Source organism: Drosophila arizonae, chromosome 3 (genome assembly GCF_054131065.1).
Source record: "Drosophila arizonae isolate 15081-1271.41 chromosome 3, UAZ_ARI_1.0, whole genome shotgun sequence".
Classification (NCBI taxonomy): domain Eukaryota; kingdom Metazoa; phylum Arthropoda; class Insecta; order Diptera; family Drosophilidae; genus Drosophila; species Drosophila arizonae.
In genome coordinates, this window is record NC_142923.1 from 21,782,402 (window position 1) to 21,802,238 (window position 19,837).

The window sequence follows — 19,837 nt, forward strand, 5'->3', positions numbered from 1 at the left end:
TATTTTATTTTATTCATTTTTTTAATTTAATAATATATTATTGTATAAAAAAAAATAATAAAAAAAAATAAAAAATAATTAAATGAAATATATAAAACTATTATTATGTATATTTTTTAAATGATATTTAACTACAAAAAAATTAGTTTTTAATTTGTATATTAAATATATGATAAAGTCATATTTAATTTTTTTTTTTTTTTTATTACACCGCTTATATTTTTTATTGTTAGTCATAAATTATATAGTTGAAAATGAATATTTTTATATAATATTTATATTATATTAATATTAATTCTCATTCATTTCATTTCTTACACACAGAATTTACTATGCCTCTGCCCACTGTCCGTCTACATATAATATCGTATATCGTATATTGTGCATCGTATACCGTATGATCGTTAAATGTTGCTGCTGTCGCTGCTGCTGTTGCTGCTGCGCAGTCGACAAGCACAGGTGAGTTTAGTTGAGTTTCGCGTACACGACAACTGATTCAAATATCTTCATAAATAAATAACCAATTACGGATATAAATGTATAAAGGTTATGTAAATACACATTTAATTGCTTTTGCATGGATTATCACTCTTTGAGTGCAAATAAATTTAAAACCGTTTCAAATCCAGTGCATATTGGATTGGACGACTCATTCACTTTATTGGTGTTAACTCTAAAACAGTTTAAATTAATTAAACAAAGGCGGTTTGTTAATTGAGTAACTCGGCCCAAATGTACACATGGTATGCCAATTAAAAGGTTCTTTGTCAGTTTTGTTTCCAGTTTCGCTGAGTGTACTTACCTTTTGTTGTTATTCTTGTTGTGTTGTGGTTTTATTTTTGCTGGACGATTAAAGCTGACGACGATGTTTTAGCTTTGCCCAGCACCGAAATTCGTTGCAGTCTTTTGTAGTATTCCTCGGGAGAGAAACAGACCTAATTAGTCTTTCATCTCTTTTTCGCGTTTCAGCATTCTTCGTAAACAAAATAAAAGCCATCCGCTTCTACCTCAAACCTCTTTCTAACTAACTTTGTACAGTTTTCTTTTCATTTTATGCTTATTCATGTTCTTTTGCCGCATTTATTCTCTGTTTTCTTTTGCAAGCTTTTGGAAGAACTCGTTTGCGCTTGGTTCGGTGTAGCATGATGGCATTATTTTCTTACTCAAATAATTTGGCAATCATTTAAAATATGATGACACATCGGGTTGGATGGATGTGGGTTCTTTGATTTATAAATACATACGTATTCAACTGTATTTGTCTATACACAACTATGCTTTTTTGAATGTGTGTCACAGTTTATCCAAACATAATTCATGTTTATTTCTAGCTATTGTCTTCAATTTCATGGAAATATAATCAATAGGGGCTGAGCAAGAATTAGCGAAGCACTTGGTAAACGAATATGAAACCTTTGAGAGAGTGCGAAAAAACAGAGTGTAACGAAAGTAGCAAAGATTTGTGTCTGCATACATACATTCATACATGTACATATGTACATATGCATGTGTACGTTTGTGTGTATGTGTGCTAGTCTGTCTACCTATGTGCACTGTGCCTCGGTAGTTGGCTTAGTTTATGCATATGTCATTGGCCTCTATACCCTAACTCTAACATTGAGCATATTATGTTTATTATAAAATTGCACAATAATTTTTGTCTTATCTTTAACTTTCATATAGTCGATCAAAATAACTTAGAATCTTTTCCTATCATTAAGTTCATTTATTTTTTATTAATTTTTATTTTTTATTATTTTTTATTTCTCTATATTACAAATGAGTGACAACTGAAGAGAAAATTTAGTTTCTTATATCGTGTGAATTATTTAGGCATTATTTATATTTTTGTTTTATCTTTAACAAATTTTTTTATTCAATTCTTAAAATGCTGTAAAATGTTAATACTCATTAAATTTAATTATTATTTATCAGTCAATTTAATTGTATTAATCAATATTTTTTGGCAATTTTTGTTAATTATTTTGATTTTATTTTAATTTTAATTAAAAATTTTATATTTAAAATTATAAAATAATATTTATATATTTATATGATTAATTTATAAATACTGTTTTTGTTTTGTTTTTATTTTATATATATTATTATATTTATATTATTCTATATATGTAAAATAATGTTTTTTTTTTTTTATTTCTATATTTTTCTGTCGTTTATTTTTATTTTATATTTACAGTTTGCTAGTTTTGTATATAAGATTATAAAATTTTCCAATAAATTTGTATTATAATTATATTTATATTTTTTTCGTAATAGTGGAATGTATAAAGCTATGATATATATAAATGATAAATTAGTTGAATAATTTTTAATATTTCTTCAGATTTAATTTTTATTTTATTTCGTTGCCACAAATCTGTAAGAGAAATAGTTTTTTATAAACATTTATCTTTAGATTTTGTATAATTTTGATAGCTTTTCGGTATGAACAAAACTTAAATTATAAAATGCTCTTGTTTGGCTTTTAATTTTTTTTTTTTTTTTTTTTTTTTTTTTCAACGAACTCTTTATGCTATGGATTCCATAGCAACAAGCTTTATTCATCTGTTTATAGAGTTAAAATACATATAGCCAAAGCAATTGCACATTGCTTCGACATTAAGGAACCAGTAGAAATGTACTTATAAACTAATCGCAGAGCTAGTAGTTACCAAATAACAATAATTTACTGCGTACAGCTACAAATTGATATAAATAAATGGTATAGAATGTGGGCATGGAAGTCTGTGTCAATCAATGTGTGTCTATATGTGTGTGTGTGTGTGTGTGAGTTATGTAACTAAATGGAAATAATGAGATAATGCGGGCGGTACTACCTATAACTACTTGAGTGCAGTATGATATGATAATGGTATTGTTTGTATTTAGTCAGTGCTAGATAGAGAGCTGATCTCATATGAGACCAACGGCATGGGGTGTCCAGACAATGCTAAAGGCTCGATTGAAGACCTGCTTCAATTTGTGAACGCCAAAGAGCAGCACCCAATAGCAGATGATCATTAGGAAAATGCCGACAAAGGTGATCAGACAGCGCTTGGGATTGTTCCAGTCCAGTATGGGATAGACATAGGGATTGCCGAATCTGCGTTTAGATTTCCAAATCGAAAATAATTAATTAGATAATCTATAGACATTTTAAGTGTGCGGGCTACTTACTCGTCGGTGCCGCCGCAAAAGTGATAGATGAGGGTGAACAGAAAGAAGGCGATGGCCATGCACATCGTCTGCACCATGTGCCACAGACGCAGCGGAAATGCAACGACTAGAAAATCGATCAGCATACAAACGGTATTCAGAGCATGCGTTACAATGCTGATGACCGGAAAACGTGTTGGTTTGTCTACGCACATTGAATTAAATTATGTAAGTATTCTGTTTAGTATAGTGTTCAGAATTGCATTCGCCAACTCACTCATGCGACCATTGAGAAATATCCAGTATACTGTGGATATGATTAGTGCCAGCAATAATGATATATTATACAGCCACCAGTATATCTTCAGGCCGCATGATGTGCGCGCCTTCTGTCCCGCCTCCTGCACCAGACTCCGGACATTCTGCAGATCGTAGTGCCAGCGTGTGACGTTCACGGCCGCAACTATCATTGTGATCGTGATCAGACCAAAGCCCCAGTTGGTCATGTAGATAAAAAATTTGCCATCACAGAATTGCAGAATAATGCAAGTGATGTAAACGCCCAGAAATATTAGCGCCAATAGCCAACGGTATAGTAAATAGACTGTGCTGACTTCATGCTTTTGCCACTGAAAAATATAGACAATAAGAAACAGATTGAGTAAGCCTCAGTGATAAGAGAGAGTGAGAGAGAGAGGACGAGAAAGTTGAAAGATCAGTAGGTGCTAGAGGTTAAATAATCTATATTATGCAGTAAATTCTTGACTAGCTTAAATGATTTAATCTTTATTAATTAATAATAATAATTAAATGATAATTTTGGTTAAATTTTTCTTTTCATTTTATTCTTATCATTTTTATATTTTTTATATTTTTTTCTTAAATATCTATGGTTTATTTTTTTTACTTTGCTTAAAATATTACTACATTCTAATTCTAATACTAAATTTTAATTCGTAATAATTTTAGCAAACAAGGTCTTTGTACATTTGTTATCTAGCTTGTAGGAAGTCATTCTTTATGGGGTATTTAGTTATAGTATTTACATTCATATTTAATAAGCGAAATACCGCTGCCAGCCATGAGTTTGCAACTAAGCAAAATCAAAGTTCACGATTATTACCGCACTGATTGGATACTTAGCTCTGACGTTGCCACATCGAAAGTCCAAATTTTTAAAGGTAATTAACTAATATAGATAAGAGCTAATCAAATTAATGTGATTAACATTTATAGTTATGCGCAGGTTTATTGATTGCTATATACATATTTTTATATATTATATATAATCATTGATAATCATACTGCATCTACCTGCCCACCTTATCTGACCTTTACACAACGTATAATTGCTGTTTATTTATTTAACTAACCGAGTGCAACTGCATGTTTGCATATAAATATTCCGCTTATGGCAGTATCAGGTTAGAGCTAAAATTCCGATAGCTGTTAACTGACTGTTATCTACTATGTGTTGTCTCACTGTCTGTTCGCCTCGTGCTGTCAAATTAATGACGTATTAACTGACCGGGCTCGTGCTTGTTTAGTTAGTAAGTTTGTTGTCGTTTTCGCTTGGTTGAAGTGCAAAAAAAAAAAAAAAAGAAAAAAAAAGCCAAATAACATAACTTGTCGATTACGCAATGAGAATAGATTTGTTTTGAACTTCGGGAAGATCGTGTGCCATTAGACGACCCCAATATCAGTATATAATTTCTATACGTATCTATGTGTATACATTTGCTCGTGCCATGTCTAAATTAAAACGAAATGTGCTAAACACAGTTTTTCTATTCTCTAATTTCGATAAGTCATATGAATGTGACAAATTATGGTGTGATATTTCCGGAATTTACTTTTTATGTACAATGCGGGCACTGTTACTGTTATTGTTAGCGTCGAGTACTATTTCAGTATATCCGCCAAATATTTATTTATATGATTCTCGTTATTACTTTCTGTCATGCCTAAGGTATTGTATCAGTATTCAAAAATTCTTTTCAACTGCAGCTCATTATGTAAATCAACAAAAAGCTTTGTCAATGATGCTCATATATTATATTTTTAAAAATGTTTTAATTGTTTTTTTTTTTTTTTTTTTTTTTTTTTTTTGAATATTAAGTAGGGAAGACATATATATATAATATATAATAATAAATAATATAATAATACATTTAAGAATTCATGATATTAGTGTGAACATAATATTTATTACTCTTTTGGGAATTTTTTACCTTTTTTTTTTTTTTAACTTAAGTTAATTGAAAGAACCTGAATAATTTTAATAAATAAATAAACTCGCAGAAAATAAAAATTATTAGAAAATAAATAAATAATAAAATAAATCTATAAATAATTAAATGAAATAAATAAATAAATAAACTCACAGAAATTAAAAATTATTAGGAAATAAATCTAAAATAAAATAAAATAATAAAATATATGAAAAAAAAAAAAATAAAATAAAAAATGAATTAAAATATATACTTAAATAAACATATTATTTATACATAAATATCAGTTAATTAAAAATACTTGTTTTTATCTAATATATATATATTATAAATAATATATATATATTATAAACACTTATGTTAAGACACAAATTTTCATATAAGGATAATAAAAAAAAATAAATAAATAAAAATATATATATTTATATATATGAATTAAAATCATAAAAACTTTTTTTTTTGTTTTTTGTTTTTTTTTTTTGTTTTTTTTTTTAATTATGAATAGAAAATATTTTAAATATTTTCTCTCAAATAACTCAAACATAATATATATATTTTTTAATTTCTTCAGCAAGTGTATGCAATAGTCGTTAGACGGTCTGTTAGCACTGGTCTTACATACGATTGTAAACGTCAAGCTGTACTTAATGCTTTAATAGCCCTTGCTACATGCACATACTACTAAAACTTCAAATGATCTCATCTAAAACACAAAGTTGCCCAGAGTGTAAAGGGCTTTCAGATAATTTCCGAGACACATTGCACTACCGTTTAGCTATTAAACTCACCAGAGACTTATAAAATAGATGCACGTGACTGCATTCGAAGCCGAAATTTTGCTTTTGTAATTCATTGTTGAGGCCTTTCCGAAACCTTTTGAGGAATTGCATTTTCTGTTTGTTTAATTATGATCGCTAATCGATGTACGGGGTTGGCTACCGAGTTGCCGGCGTGGTTCTGCTAATTGTGTGCAGAAATAAACTTTCAGCCTAATTCAGCTATTGTTGCGCTCTGTGTGATCTTGAAAATCATTCGCAGGGCTATGACTTGGACGGAGTCGGTAAAATATATATGTATATGTATATGTATGTATACGCGCTTTTCGGCAATTCGCTAACTACTCCAGTGGGAACGCGCACTCGTGCACAACACACGACGAGACAGACTCGACTGAAAACAGTGGAATGCTTTTACCCTTCGAGAGACCCTCTAACAAGTGACTGTGCCGAACCCGCTACCGACGGAACGATTAGAAACGCGCTCACTGCAAATAACACGACCAAGCACTTGGCGCAGGCTTCGACTCGTTTATATACACGAAGCCGTACGCCATGCGATCGACCAAATTAATATCATAAAAAAAATACGAATTTTGTAAAAAGAACTGAAGCCCGATCACTGCAATATACCCTTTGAGTAGAGCCTAAAGTTAAGCAAATGAATATTTAACAGAAATAATATATAATATTAATAATAATAATAATAAAAAAAATAAAAATAACAGTATGTATTTAACATGGCTAGGACAAATTTATTTTAATTTAATTTAATATATTTGTTTTTATACTATCAACATTTTAAAGAAATTTATTTCGTAATTTTATGTGTTTATTTTTAGAAATTTAAAAAATTTTAATTTTTTTTTATTTGAAATGCATACTCATATGGCGGATATATCTACGCTTATTGGGGGAATGGTATTCTCTAAAAATTTAAGGTAACGGCTAAATTATTTTTAACATTCTCCATTAATTTGAATAAAAAAATAAAAAATTAATAATAGAATAGTATATAAAAATTGCAGTGTTGTAAATCATAGAATGAATCTGGCACTGTTTGGGTCGTGATAGACAATTCTTCAGTCGGTAATGCCCAACTGCAGCGTTAATACTTGTTTAAAATTTGTCTTCCAATATGCTCATTTATAGTCTTGGGGATATATTATCAATAGCTTAAACTCTTTTAAATTAGAATATTTAATATTCAATATTTTTGTTGTAGTTTTTTTTTTTTTTTTTTTTTTTTTTTTGTAATTTAAAAAATAAATTTAAAATGTTAAATTTCAGTTGAATAATTCAAAAAAATTCTTAAGTATCTTATTCTTTTTTTTAATATAGTCAACATATCTATTTTATGAACAAAGTATAGGCATAGCAATAATAAAACTAAATAATTTAATTAAAGGCATATCGTTAATATTCACACACACAAAACCAATAACTGAAAACAAAAACAAAAACATATATACGTATACGTATATAAAGTGAGTGTCAAATAGTCGCCGATCTGTTAAGTGCTCCATCCAAAAACATGATGCTGTGGGAATCATTTCGAATGATATGATATCAGTGTTATTGACAGCAGCAGCGTCGTTTGTCATCATACCATATAAAGCATACATCAGCTGCTGAGCTGACTTTATTGAACTTGAAGCCCTGGAGGTCGTCCAATTAAAGCTCTGAGCTCTCCCAATTATGTGAGTGCTCAAATGCAAGCAAACTATGGGAGTCGCAAATTCCAAAAAAAATGCTTTTAACCATAAAGTTTTTTTTTTCAATTTCTGTTTTTTTTTTTCTTTTTTTTTTTTTAGGTTTGACCCACATTCAGCTTATTAGCAATTGGCTGGGAAAGTGTTTTAAAAAGAAATCAGACTTTTTTTTGCAAAATATTTTAGTTAAATCATTTATAATTTTTCTCTATTTGTTTCAATATCAAAATACTTAGTGGAATTGATAATAAATGTTTATTATTTATATACATATTTTGTAAATATTTCTTCATTCGCCTGCATTAAACAGTAAATAATACAACTTATTACACCAGAAATTTGTTGTTGATTGGATCTGATATTTCAATTTGCAAACGTAATTTAAGCAGTTGAGGGTCAGTTTAATAAACATGGGATCGATTACAAATTGCTCTGTGTTGAAAATTCCAAACTTGTACATCAACTATATGTACATACATATATACAATATATAAGGTGTCATACACAAATTTGCACTTGTATTTGTTCCATTTATACGCCCCTCTTTGCTGACCTTGCTATTGACCCGAAGACACTTAGAAATTGTTCTATTTTGATTTAGAAATTGAAAGTGTCTTCAATTATCGTATTGTATCTAGCACTGATATCTGCTACTTCCCGCTATTGCATAATTTAAAAGTTGTTAATTTGAATTTCCAACCCGAGCCGTACCAAAATCACATTCCATTTGCTATTCGCAAATAAAAACTGTATTTGATATTTGTTGATTGCATGTCCGTTGCAATCAGATCCAGGCGAAATGTTTAAATTTCAATTTTTGATTTGCGTGTGCAAAAAATCTATTACAAATTATGATAGACAGCTAGGAAAATAACAATTCGGTTTAAATATTTCTATTTAAATTTTAAATCAATTACAAAAATAAATTGTGGTATAAACATACGTCTATATTCGTAGCTACATTCTATTTTAGAGGCTCGACCTTCTCCCTTAGTAGTAGTATCATGTACATAACATTTCTATTATTGTAATATATTATTTATATATTTTGAACTAGACATACTTTTAAAAATATTACATACATATATAATTTAAATATTCTTATGCAAGTAAATATGATGTTTTTGATAAGTCAGTCAACTTTTTTGTTTTTAATCAAGGTAAATAATTATATCAACGCTTTGAGATATTCGTCATGAATGAACTGCGAAATTATTATCATAAATTTGTTTTGTTTAACTAACAACGTGTTCCGCGTTGTCATCTTATCTAAAACTCAAGGTTGCTATATTTTTATTAATATTTATTTATTTATTTTTTTTTCATTTGACGAATTCAACGGAATTGGTAATTGTTCAGCACACGAGTTACATGTTCAAAATGCGATAATCAATTACTATTTTGTAGAAATGCCTTTTTTTTTAGGATGATAAGTTCAAGTGGGGAATTACTTTTGACTGTGATAGGGTCTTCTTATCATATATTTTCTGTAAAAAAAAAAAAAAAAATGAAAACTATTGATATTATTGTTATTGCTCCAATGAATCATCTGCAAAAATTCACAAAATGCTGTTAAATAATTGAAAGCACATTTAGCGCGTGTCGGGATTTACTGAGAAGCGTGGGAAGGTATTCAGGCCTGGCGCCACACACTGACTGTTAGCCAAGTCAGTCCGAGTAGTTGGCCAACATCAGTGATACCGGCTAAACGGCTATTTTGGAAGCTATCAGCGATATATACATAGATTGGCTGGAAGTACCTTCCAGTCAGACATAACTGGTGATAAGAATCACCAGCTGATAAGCTAACACTCGAATTGCCATTTGGCTACAACAATTTGCGGAAATAATGTCAAACTGTCAGGCCTACTGGCTCGACTCTGGCCCTGGCTGCGGCAGTTGACATTCTACCGACGCGTCAGCCATTTGCTCTGGTCGGCTTTAGCAGCTCTTGTCCAGCTACGCAGACATCGAGTCCATCCGGCGGGCGTGATGCGCGATACCAGCCAGCAAACCTGCTGCTGCCAGCCACTGGTGGATGAGTTTCAGTGTGCCAAGTTTTCACTGTACCACGATCAGCCCGCCGACTTTTGTCGCTCTCAATGGCAGCGCAGCGAACGCTCTTTCATCTGGCTGATCTATCGTTGGCTCCTGGCGGCCTTCTTTGCAGCTGGGGTCATTAGCAGTCTGGTCGATCAATTCAATGAAGGCACATGGTTCATCTATCTAACCGATTGGGGTTTCACCTTATGCTTCTATGACTGTGCCTATGGCGCCATTCTGGCCACCATATACTTTATAAAGCCCGGCTATTTCGGTAAGCAAATATTTTGTACAATTTTTTACGCATTTTTTTTATAATTTTCTAGCTAGAAATTGATCACTAAGTCATTTTAAATACCTATGAAAATATAGCTCCAAATTAAATTTGAAAAGTTAATTAATCATTTTCTGAATAAATATTAAAAAGATTATTGAATATGAAATGAGTGTGAATACCTTTTTTTCGGCATTAGACGAACATTTTTAAAGTTTTTGAAGTATTTTTAGTACTTCCAGCATTCAAAGTATTTATAATCTTCCTAGTACTCAGGGTATAATATACTCAAACTTTAATTTTCAAAAAATAATTATTATTATATTGCATCGAAATCAAATTGTTTATTAAATATTAATTCATCTGTCGGCTTTTGGTTTTAAAGTGAAGATTAAGTACTTCTACAGGCATAATTATTCTTATTTGTGTTTGCTGGATTTACTGTTACATATGAAATTAGTTATATTTAATATATTTCCATTTCAGTCTCTGGCAGCTGGGCTCTTAGGATATACTGGTGCTCGCATTTTACGACAACAGTTTTGGCCCTGATGATAACGTTGGTTTTCTGGACAGCGCTCTATCCCAGTGAGCAGCCCAAGCGTTTATAGTGTTGCTAAAGAATCTATTATTAATCAATCAATCCCGTTTTAGGCATGTCTGACGGTCCCGTTGGACTGTACAATCTGTGGGCGCATGCGTTCAATTCCATTTGCATGCTCTTCGATTGCTTCGTCGTGGCCTTTCCCACTCGCCTGATGCACTTTGTTTATCCGCTCGTGGTGGGCCTCGTCTATGGCCTGTTCTCGGTTATCTATTTCGGGGCCGGCGGCACCGATTTGTGAGCTTTTTGATTTCCCTTTTGATTGCTCTCTAATTCGATTGCATTTGCAGCTTTGGTAATCGCTATATATATTTCATTCTGGACTGGGAGAGGCCGGGCTTGGCCATTGGCAGCGTTTGTGGCTGCATTGTGCTGGCGCTATTCTTTTGCGTCGTCATCTTCTGGATCTATAGACTAAGATTATGGATGCAGGAGCGCTGTCGCAAAACTTCTTCCATTGAAGTGCGGCAGACGGCCACATCAGGCGCTGAAGTTGCTTAATTAAAGTTGAAATCTGATTTTATTTTTCTTTTAATTTGCTATTGTCTATGCTACTCATTTTGAAACAGTTCACTTTTCACAATCCTCTTTTGTTTTATTGACTGAATCCTAGCTGTGGTCTTTATATTTAAATATTGATATTTATATAAAGCTTTAAAACAATCATTTCAATGTTTTCATATCTGTTGCAAAGCAATAGAGATCAACCAGCTTCAACAGTGCAACAGATATGTATATAGCTGTACCTGGTCTGCCACACCCGCAATGGGCATTGATTTAAAGTCTCCACCTTCATTAGCTTTGGATTCATGCGGACGAACAGGCGGTTAGAAATGCAGAAAACAATAAGATATAAATAACTTAATATACTCGCTTTACTATTGTGAATGATTATAATGATTCGCCTGATAAAGTACCTGTCTATGCCTAATTTATTTAAATTTTATTAATATTATTCCGAAAAGTTTAATTGTTTTGATGAAAGAAGTTCTGATAAGCTTCTCTTCAAAAATTCAATCCGAAAATTCGCATAATAAGAATCCACAGCGACAAAAGCAGCAATTAAACCGGCGGTTCCATATTTTCCTTTACGTTATAAATCGGTTTCGCTTTGAATATTTGTTATTTTTTCATTCGAGTCATATACAATTGCTTATCGGCCATACATATTTATGATAGAACAACCTGTGCTTATCGCAGCTTTATCTTGAAAGCCCTTAACATTGATATACTTCATTTATATATAGAGGCGTTGTTTCATGCACTGTGCAAATGTTTTAGTAAGACTATATTTGATTTGAAATTTTTCAGAATTTCCATTAGATTTTAATCGTTGCCTTATGTCTAAGCCATTTTCTGTACTACAGCGAATTGCAGTGATTGAATTTGATTGGACCATTTCTCCAGTGCATTGTACCGAGCAGCGCTGCTATTGACCTTGTCCAGCTGCAACACCTGGTTTACCTGATCGATCCGCCCTTTGATGGTGCTGCGGAGTATAATGTTAATAGAGTTACACAGTAATAATATCGGTATTCGGTGATCAACGTACTCATCCAGTATGCAGGAAACGAGCAGGCTCTCCACTTCGGCCGGCTCAATGTTTAGCGCATTGGCTATGAACGGTATGGCTATATTCTTATAGGGTCGGATCAGTTTAATGAGCACCTGGGTGCGTATATTGCGCAGCAAATCCTCAATATGCTCGCGTATAAACTGATCGGCCATTATGTTGCTGCGATGCTGGCGCAATATAGTCTCAAACTCGTTGATGTCATTGTTTTGGTATGAGTTAACCAAGTTTGTCATGGCCAATATTTCAGGATCGTTCTTATACGGTTTGGCCTCCTGCGAATCAAATGGATTGATGCCGGACTTCATTAGCCTGTCAGAGACAATATGATCAATTAATTGCTTATGATTATTCTCAAGTTATTCGCACTCTCACTCACATATTGGCCAGCACCAAGTATTTCAGGCAGGTTGTGCGTCTGGGCGATCCGCTCTCATCGTAGTTCTTGAACGCCTCAAAGAAATCGGTGTGCGCCTTCTCGAACTCGCCTTCACGCAAATGCATTTTGCCGCCGCACTCACGTATTACGCCCATTATCAGTGGATGAGGTATGGCCGATTTAATGTGCAAAGATTGCTCATAGAGGGCTTTCAATTTCTTATTATTCTTCTGCACCGTATACATTTGGATTTCCAACGCATAAATTTCTAGCAGCTGGGTGCCCTTCTTCAGATCATCCTCGCCATCGTCTGTCTGGCAGCTCGAATGCAACTGCTTGAGTATCTTTTGCAATTTGGTGAAGTCGTTGCGATCAAAGTAGAGCTTGCCCAGTTTCGTGTTCGTCTTGAACCACAGACGATCGTTCTTGGCATCGCGCAATGCATCCAAAGTGGTCTCATAGAAATTCTGCAGCAATTCCATCTGAAAATGTAATAATTTATGTTTAAATTCTTTCAAATAATTCAATTAATATTAGCTATATACTAGGATAATTTCATTTCTATATACACATTAAACATTTAAACATTTTGCCCATATTCCATATTACAAAATGTTCTAAATATATAAAAAAACACATGACTTTACTTATATATAATGTGTCTATCTGTAAAGACCTGTATCGCTATTTGCTTATAAACAAGAACTTGATTCTCTATAAAAGGTAATATTATCTTTGCAAAGTTGATTCTGCTGAAGCAGCCAAACAGCTGCTGCAGCTTATTATGATTAAGATAATGTATAAAATACAACATTAGACATTCTTCATCAAAGTCAAAGCATAAAACATTCCGTAGGCAAGGAATAACAGAGAAAACTACTTTCGTATATAAATAGTTAATATACATATGAAAGTACATATACGATATTAAACCAGTTAGGGTCAGCGTTTATCATGTCTCACATCTTTCTTACTTACATTCTTGGACGTCGATATGTAATCCAGTATGGAATTGATGCTCTTCTCGGAGTGATTGCGTGTGACGGCGCTCTTGATGTAGGTGAGCAGCTGCTTGTAGCGCACCATCATTTCCTTGTAGTTGCTCTACAGATAGGGGGTGAAAGGGTCATAGTTCATAAATATTCTATTTTGCAGCCCACTTAAGGCTCACCAGACTAAAGTTGATTTTAATCATTTGCTTCAGCGCCTTGAAGCCCCATTCGCCCTTCTCGCCGTTCTCCAGATCGAGCACCTTTTGGAAACTGGCTAGCGCCGCTGTGGGCTCCATCTCCTTGAGTGCCTTGCTATTGTAGTATTGATTCTCTAGATCTACGTCCGGTTCTGAGTTACTATCCTCCGAGTATTCCTAAAATTGAAGTCACAAAGAGAAACCCATGCAGACGACGCCGGGTTTTGAGGTATACCGTAGATACAAATTCAAATACTGCGAAATGTAGCAATTCTTACCAGGCCGTAATCTTCATCGTCGTCGCACATGAAATCATCATCGTTATCAGACATTGAGCAGCTTTCTTGGTTGCAACAATTGATTCAACAAAAACAATACCCAATTAAAATTGACAAAATTTTGTCTCACTACCGAATGTGGCGGCAAGGCGATAAAACGGCACTGCCATATGAGAAATTTCACATATATCGGTATGCTTCCGATATATAATGACAAAGAAAGTATTAATAAAATACTAAATATATTTTGCTTATGAACTTATATAATAATATTATTAAATTTATTTACTGTTACAATATTTATTTCTGAAAATGAATTTGTAAGCTATAAGTAACTCGTGATAATCCATAAAGGCACATGATTGGCTCACTGTATTGTATCGGCTCACGAGATACTGCAGCCCTGGCATATCGATAAGTTCGTAGCCGGGCAGCGCCAAGAAAGTAAAATAAAGCAATTTAAGAGCAAATACGTAAGTGAATTTGGGAATAAATTGCTAATAATCAATTTTAAATATGAGGTAAAATATTTGCTTGAATTACAATGAAACCAAGAACTTATTCATGCAGTAAACATCGCACACAGTCTGACAAAACACTTTCGATGTTTGTTTCATGTGACGACGCTTCGCAGCGCTATAAAACGCACACATCCTTCGGCAGATCGGAATTCTCAACCCATATCGGAGGCCTTGCTGCAACAGGTGGATAAGAGTACACCAAATCTACGATTGCTGGAGATCGCGTCCGGTTCGGGTCAGCATGCCGGCTTTTTGGCCCCCCTCCTACCGAACATCAGTTTTCAAACAACGGAATATGAGCGCAGAGATTTCAGTTCGATTAAGGCATATGCCGCCGACTGTGCAACTGGTAATATCTGTCCACCACTCTTTGTGGACATTTCGCAGGAGCTGCAGCAATGGGAGGAAGGGACGAGGGCGCAGCTAAAGCCCGCCAGCTATGACTATATGTTGAACTGCAATATGATGCACATTACGCCATGGAACTGTTCGGAGGGACTATTTCGTGCTGCTGGCCAGCTGCTGAAACCGGGCGGCAAACTCTTCACCTATGGACCCTATGCCCAGGACGGCCAATTGACGCCCCAAAGCAATGTCGACTTCGATGCGAGCTTGAGGAGTCGCAATAGTGAGTGGGGCATACGGGATATCAGGGATCTGAAGCAGTTGGCCGATTTGAATGGCTTGCGGCTGGAACGAGTCACCGATATGCCGTCCAACAATAAGTTCTTGACCTGGCTAAAGCTGTAAGCGAACGCCATTGCAGCGTGAATTGTGTGAATCGCAGGAGAGTAGGAGTATTCTCTACATATACGGCGCTCGCTTTCTTCCCTGATATTTTGTAATGTTTGGCGGCTGTGCTGATTGATTCCACACAAATCAACGCGTCTTAGTGGAAAATCTGTAACAAAAAGATTAAAAAAAGAGGATTTAACGCATGCACTTCGTAATCTTTCTATAAGGAAGTGCATTACAATCTGGATATACATATGTAAATTTAGAGGAACTAGCGGAAATGGAAACCAGAAGTTGAGATAGCTGAACAATCTGATGAATCACCGGTATAATTTTGCAATATCTCAAAAGGTATTTATATAAATTTAACGTATTCTTTATCGTACTATCGAGTCCAGCCTATAAGCCCTTGTTGTTGATTATATCCTGATTATATTGACTGGTACTTTAGTAATAGAGTCTGTCTCCATATCAAATATATTTGTATAAACTGTATAAGTTTTAAAAAGAACATGATTTCTTAAGTAAGATACATGATAATATTGTGGATTACCATATCTATATATGTGCGAGTTGTTGCTCTATATATATATATGAATATAGAGTAAAATATGTTTATATTACTGCCAATTTATATATATTTGGCATAATTTTGAGGGAAAAACAAGACCCTGAATTGTCTTTTTCAAACAATAGAATTGGGCTTAGATAACATTCTCGATGACGTCGATATCATCGTCTATGGGCCATAAAATTTTATGAGTATCGGCGACGGATTAACTAGGCCAAGTGGATACCTTCGCTACGCGGCTACGATGATTGACCCTGGAAAATGAGCTTGATAGATTGATAACCCATTGGGCGGCGTCTATATAAGCATTCCTAATAACCGCAGAGCTAGCATAACGCTTATCCACTCGGAATCGAACATGTCGTTAAGTTGGAATACGCTGCTCCTGCCGCTGCTCCTGTTCACCTGCGTTGGCTGCCTGACTGTGCCGGCTGTGCCCAAGCTGCGACAGGATGGACGCATTGTGGGTGGCGTTCAGGTGTCTATTAAGGATTATCCGTATCAAATTTCACTGCAGCGTAGTTTTCACATGTGCGGCGGTTCATTGATTGGCGTCGGCTGGGCACTGACCGCCGCCCATTGTGTGGAGAGCGCTAGTGTGGAGTCCTTGAAGGTGCGCGTCGGTGCCACGCGCAAAGAGAAGGATGGCCTGATCGTCAACATACGGCGTATTCACCGTCATCCCGACTACAATTCACGAACAATCGACTATGACTATGCCCTGCTAGAGCTGGCGCCCTATAATAGCACAGACGTCACCCAGGCATTTGCCCAGCTGCCTGAACAGAATGAGAATCTTCCAGATGGCACATTGGTTACAATCACCGGCTGGGGCAATACTCAAAATGCCGAGGAATCGTCAGATGTGCTGCGAGCTGTCACCGTGCCCACGGTGAATCAGACCCAATGCACATTAGCCTATGAGCATTTTGGCTACATTACGGACCGTATGCTATGCGCGGGTCTCACCGAAGGTGGCAAGGATGCCTGTCAAGGGGACTCCGGCGGGCCGTTGGCCGTCAATGGTAAATTATGGGGCGTTGTCTCCTGGGGATTTGGCTGTGCAAAGCCCAAATATCCTGGTGTTTATTCCAAAGTGTCGGCAGTAAGGGATTGGATTGCTTCGATAAGTGGCATATAGATTGTTGTCAATAAATTCAATTAAACTTATCAAATAATTACAAAATTGCTGGTTAGCGCGAAATTAAAAAATCGATAAATACTAATGGGCAGCATTGGTGGCCTTTCAAAAATGTACATAAAGCTGATGGGCAGTACTATTGTGAGCATGTAACAAGCTCGTTGCTATGGCACTCGTGGCAGAGCGCGTAATTTAAAAAGTATTTTTTCGAAATGTCTTTCGGCTTTGCAGTTTTCATGATTTTACTTGTTAAACAAGATGAGTAAAAGTATAAAAATTAATATAGTAAGAAGGAATATATAAAAATTAAATGAAATAGCATTTTATGTTTGATTGTATGTATCTTATATATTTTGTATTCTGCTGTGAACCCATTGAAAATTAGAAATCAGGGTATAACATGATGAGAATGATGAGTTGATCTAGGCGCGTTCGTATGTCTATTTGCTAGGTACTAGGTAACTCGAATATTTTATATATGGCTTACGAAGACTTTCATTGTTTCTTGTTTCATTGTTTCTTTTTTGGACTCTGACGATAAGTGTTCGATTTGAATTTCATGACGTGGTTTTTGCTCTTAACAAGTTCACGTGCAAAATTGCAATGAGCCAAGTCATTGGACATGCCCCCCGACTCTGCTTAGTGTTCGGTGTTCGTATCGAACACCGCATCGCTAAATGCTTTGACAATAGAGTCACCAGACAAGCAAACGCCTGAATTGGTAATGGGAACCGGTAACGGAAAATAGAAGTGCAAACTGAGTACCGGTAGACTAGCATCCATTTAATCAACAATTACTACTATTGAGACGGGGGTAGAAAACTGAACGGAGAAGAGAAAAATTGGAAAATGGCAGGACAATTACCGCGAATATGAATTTCGGTATATATATACTTGTGTTTATAAGAAATAGAGAGAGAGAGAGAGAGAGAGAGAGAAAGACCTTTTTATATCAATATTAAGGATTGAATTTGTTATAATGGGAAGGGAATTTTTTCCCATGGAAGAATAACTAGGATTAAGGAAGCTAAGCCAACTTTGACGGAAATTACAATTTTCCAGACTTGACAGCATAGGACTCAGGACTTTTGAGAATGCCTGCAAATGTACGGATAGACGAGACACAAAAAGTAGGAGAACTAGTGGTAGAAATGTTTTGATGTACGAAATATTAATATGGGCTTGATTTTTATTTTTTTTAACTTGAAGCAGTCAAGCCAGCTTTCTACGCATGATGGCCTATTTTTATTTATTCATTCGGCATATACATATTTGTTTGGGTCTTTTGCACTTCTATTCTTTTTATCTTAGCCAATGAATAGGTGTGGTTGTATTGGTGCTTCAGTGGACCTGTCTTAGAAATTTCGCTTTCAATTATTGAGCTGGAAAACTCTTTCATCAGTTTCGCTGCGTGCTGTGTGTGTAAATATTTGGCTTTAAGCTTTTTCCGGGCCAATTACGATAGCTGAAACTTGTTCGCCAAAATGTCTCAAAGTACAGAAACTGATGAATGGTTGGTTGGCCTGTTGGTCAGTTGGCCAATTGGCCAGTTGGCCAGTTGCTCGAGCTGTAGCAGCAGCTGTTGTCTAGTGAATGTGTTTCCCATTTGCTATGCACATTGATCGATTGGACATGCGAGCACTTAAAATTATTTTAATTGACCCCGAAAACTAGCAAATATTTATGTATATTTATATATATATATATATATATATATATATATATATATATATATATATATATATATATATATATATATATATATATATATTTAGCTAAAATTGGTGAGCAGCATATAAAAAGAAATCATATACACATACATATATCAGCGGTGCCGTATCCTTGAAATGTTAGAGAGGAGCATAGATAGAGTTAAGACGTATGCATATGCTGCTGAGCTGGTGAGCATATATTGAGTCTACAAATACTTTTGCAATTCTGCCACAACCTGCTGCATGGTGGGACGAACAACCGCGTTTTTAACCCAGCATCTTTGAATGAAAGTTTTCAATTGATCCGGACAATCAAATTTTAGATCATCCAGAGAGGGCCGTAGACCTGCATAAACCATACAAATGCTCAATATATGGAAATATATGGTGTATATAAATAAGATTGAATTACCTTCGGCGATTTGTTCATTGAATTCACTTATATAGATGTTGCCTAGAAATTCATAAGGAATCTCACGCCCCAGAACTTCCCAAATCGTAATGCCCATGCTGTACACATCGCATTTAGAAGAGTAACTGCCAGCCGTGGCAAGCTGCATGGAATCAAATGAGTTTAACTAATAAACTTGACTATATACATATATATATATATATATATATATGCACCTCGGGTGCCATATATAGCGGAGTGCCTTTTCCTTTAGTCATGTCCTTTTCCAACTCCCTTACAAAACCGAAGTCGCAAATTTTTAAGTTTCTTCGTTCGGCGTCCAGCAACATATTCTGACTCTTCACATGCTTCCTCCTGCAACGTATTCCATAACCAAATGAATTGCTGTTTCCTCCATTATAAGTCCATATAATTGTACGATGAGGGCGTGGCCATTAACCTTTTCCAAGTAGAACAGTTCGCGGTGCACATTGTTATTCTCTTTCCAAGTCTTGGGGTCGATCGCAATTTCCTTGATGGCCATATCTCTG

At 34.7% G+C, this 19,837-nt stretch overlaps 6 protein-coding genes and 1 long non-coding RNA gene across 12 annotated transcripts in view; 4 read left to right on the forward strand and 3 right to left on the reverse strand.

Annotated features, from left to right (window-relative positions):
• Positions 1–1,419, forward strand: part of LOC149269878 (uncharacterized) — a 57,814-nt gene extending 56,395 nt beyond the window's left edge. Inside the window, exon 3 of the long non-coding RNA XR_016269187.1 lies at positions 325–1,419. This is a non-coding gene — a long non-coding RNA (uncharacterized LOC149269878). The remainder of the gene's footprint in view (positions 1–324) is intronic.
• A 998-nt stretch (positions 1,420–2,417) lies between these two features.
• Positions 2,418–6,643, reverse strand: rost (rolling stone). The gene is made up of 4 exons (XM_018004344.2): positions 6,176–6,643; positions 3,434–3,785; positions 3,178–3,361; positions 2,418–3,103 (listed from the first exon to the last, which is right to left on the reverse strand). Exons 1-4 carry the CDS (start codon positions 6,275–6,277, stop codon positions 2,914–2,916), a joined length of 828 nt encoding a protein of 275 aa, XP_017859833.1. The 5' UTR covers positions 6,278–6,643; the 3' UTR covers positions 2,418–2,913.
• Positions 6,644–7,424: 781 nt separating this feature from the next.
• On the forward strand, positions 7,425–11,314 carry LOC108611618 (protein rolling stone-like). Its single transcript, XM_018004353.2, has 4 exons — positions 7,425–10,192; positions 10,679–10,780; positions 10,847–11,033; positions 11,087–11,314. Exons 1-4 carry the CDS (start codon positions 9,868–9,870, stop codon positions 11,295–11,297), a joined length of 825 nt encoding a protein of 274 aa, XP_017859842.1. The 5' UTR covers positions 7,425–9,867; the 3' UTR covers positions 11,298–11,314.
• Positions 11,315–12,069: 755 nt separating this feature from the next.
• alien (COP9 signalosome complex subunit 2 alien) lies at positions 12,070–14,394 on the reverse strand. Its single transcript, XM_018004343.2, has 6 exons — positions 14,216–14,394; positions 13,920–14,114; positions 13,727–13,852; positions 12,749–13,230; positions 12,349–12,681; positions 12,070–12,285 (listed from the first exon to the last, which is right to left on the reverse strand). The coding sequence occupies exons 1-6, from the start codon at positions 14,267–14,269 to the stop codon at positions 12,141–12,143; spliced, it is 1,335 nt and encodes a 444-aa protein (XP_017859832.1). The 5' UTR covers positions 14,270–14,394; the 3' UTR covers positions 12,070–12,140.
• A 104-nt stretch (positions 14,395–14,498) lies between these two features.
• LOC108611614 (UPF0585 protein CG18661) overlaps positions 14,499–19,837 on the forward strand; it is an 87,810-nt gene continuing 82,471 nt past the window's right edge. For 5 of the 6 annotated variants that reach the window (XM_089464533.1, XM_089464531.1, XM_089464532.1 and 2 more), the window contains exons 1-2: positions 14,499–14,736; positions 14,802–15,822. In XM_089464533.1, the coding sequence (XP_089320659.1) occupies positions 14,732–14,736; positions 14,802–15,486 (690 nt within the window). In that variant the 5' untranslated portion in view covers positions 14,499–14,731 and the 3' untranslated portion in view covers positions 15,487–15,822. The remainder of the gene's footprint in view (positions 14,737–14,801; positions 15,823–19,837) is intronic. The other variant, XM_018004348.2, reaches the window with a different exon arrangement.
• Try29F (Trypsin 29F) lies at positions 15,816–17,499 on the forward strand. The gene has a single exon (XM_018004345.2). It carries the CDS (start codon positions 16,401–16,403, stop codon positions 17,181–17,183), a length of 783 nt encoding a protein of 260 aa, XP_017859834.1. The 5' UTR covers positions 15,816–16,400; the 3' UTR covers positions 17,184–17,499.
• Positions 18,938–19,749, reverse strand: LOC149269880 (putative mitogen-activated protein kinase kinase kinase 7-like). Its single transcript, XM_089464539.1, has 3 exons — positions 19,523–19,749; positions 19,308–19,449; positions 18,938–19,241 (listed from the first exon to the last, which is right to left on the reverse strand). Exons 1-3 carry the CDS (start codon positions 19,634–19,636, stop codon positions 19,102–19,104), a joined length of 396 nt encoding a protein of 131 aa, XP_089320665.1. The 5' UTR covers positions 19,637–19,749; the 3' UTR covers positions 18,938–19,101.

Coding starts and splice junctions, on each gene's coding strand:
- LOC108611618 (XM_018004353.2), top strand. CDS start 9,868: ATGCGCGATACCAGCCAGCAAACCTGCTGCTGCCAGCCACTGGTGGAT. Junction 10,193..10,678: donor TATAAAGCCCGGCTATTTCG/GTAAGCAAATAT, acceptor TTTCCATTTCAG/TCTCTGGCAGCTGGGCTCTT. Junction 11,034..11,086: donor GGGGCCGGCGGCACCGATTT/GTGAGCTTTTTG, acceptor TTGCATTTGCAG/CTTTGGTAATCGCTATATAT.
- LOC149269880 (XM_089464539.1), bottom strand. CDS start 19,636: ATGTTGCTGGACGCCGAACGAAGAAACTTAAAAATTTGCGACTTCGGT. Junction 19,450..19,522: donor CGCTATATATGGCACCCGAG/GTGCATATATAT, acceptor GATTCCATGCAG/CTTGCCACGGCTGGCAGTTA. Junction 19,242..19,307: donor CAATGAACAAATCGCCGAAG/GTAATTCAATCT, acceptor TGGTTTATGCAG/GTCTACGGCCCTCTCTGGAT.
- alien (XM_018004343.2), bottom strand. CDS start 14,269: ATGTCTGATAACGATGATGATTTCATGTGCGACGACGATGAAGATTAC. Junction 12,682..12,748: donor TACTTGGTGCTGGCCAATAT/GTGAGTGAGAGT, acceptor TGTCTCTGACAG/GCTAATGAAGTCCGGCATCA. Junction 12,286..12,348: donor GTTTCCTGCATACTGGATGA/GTACGTTGATCA, acceptor TATACTCCGCAG/CACCATCAAAGGGCGGATCG.
- rost (XM_018004344.2), bottom strand. CDS start 6,277: ATGCAATTCCTCAAAAGGTTTCGGAAAGGCCTCAACAATGAATTACAA. Junction 3,362..3,433: donor ATTTCTCAATGGTCGCATGA/GTGAGTTGGCGA, acceptor CAATGTGCGTAG/ACAAACCAACACGTTTTCCG. Junction 3,104..3,177: donor TTTTGCGGCGGCACCGACGA/GTAAGTAGCCCG, acceptor ATCTAAACGCAG/ATTCGGCAATCCCTATGTCT.
- Try29F (XM_018004345.2), top strand. CDS start 16,401: ATGTCGTTAAGTTGGAATACGCTGCTCCTGCCGCTGCTCCTGTTCACC.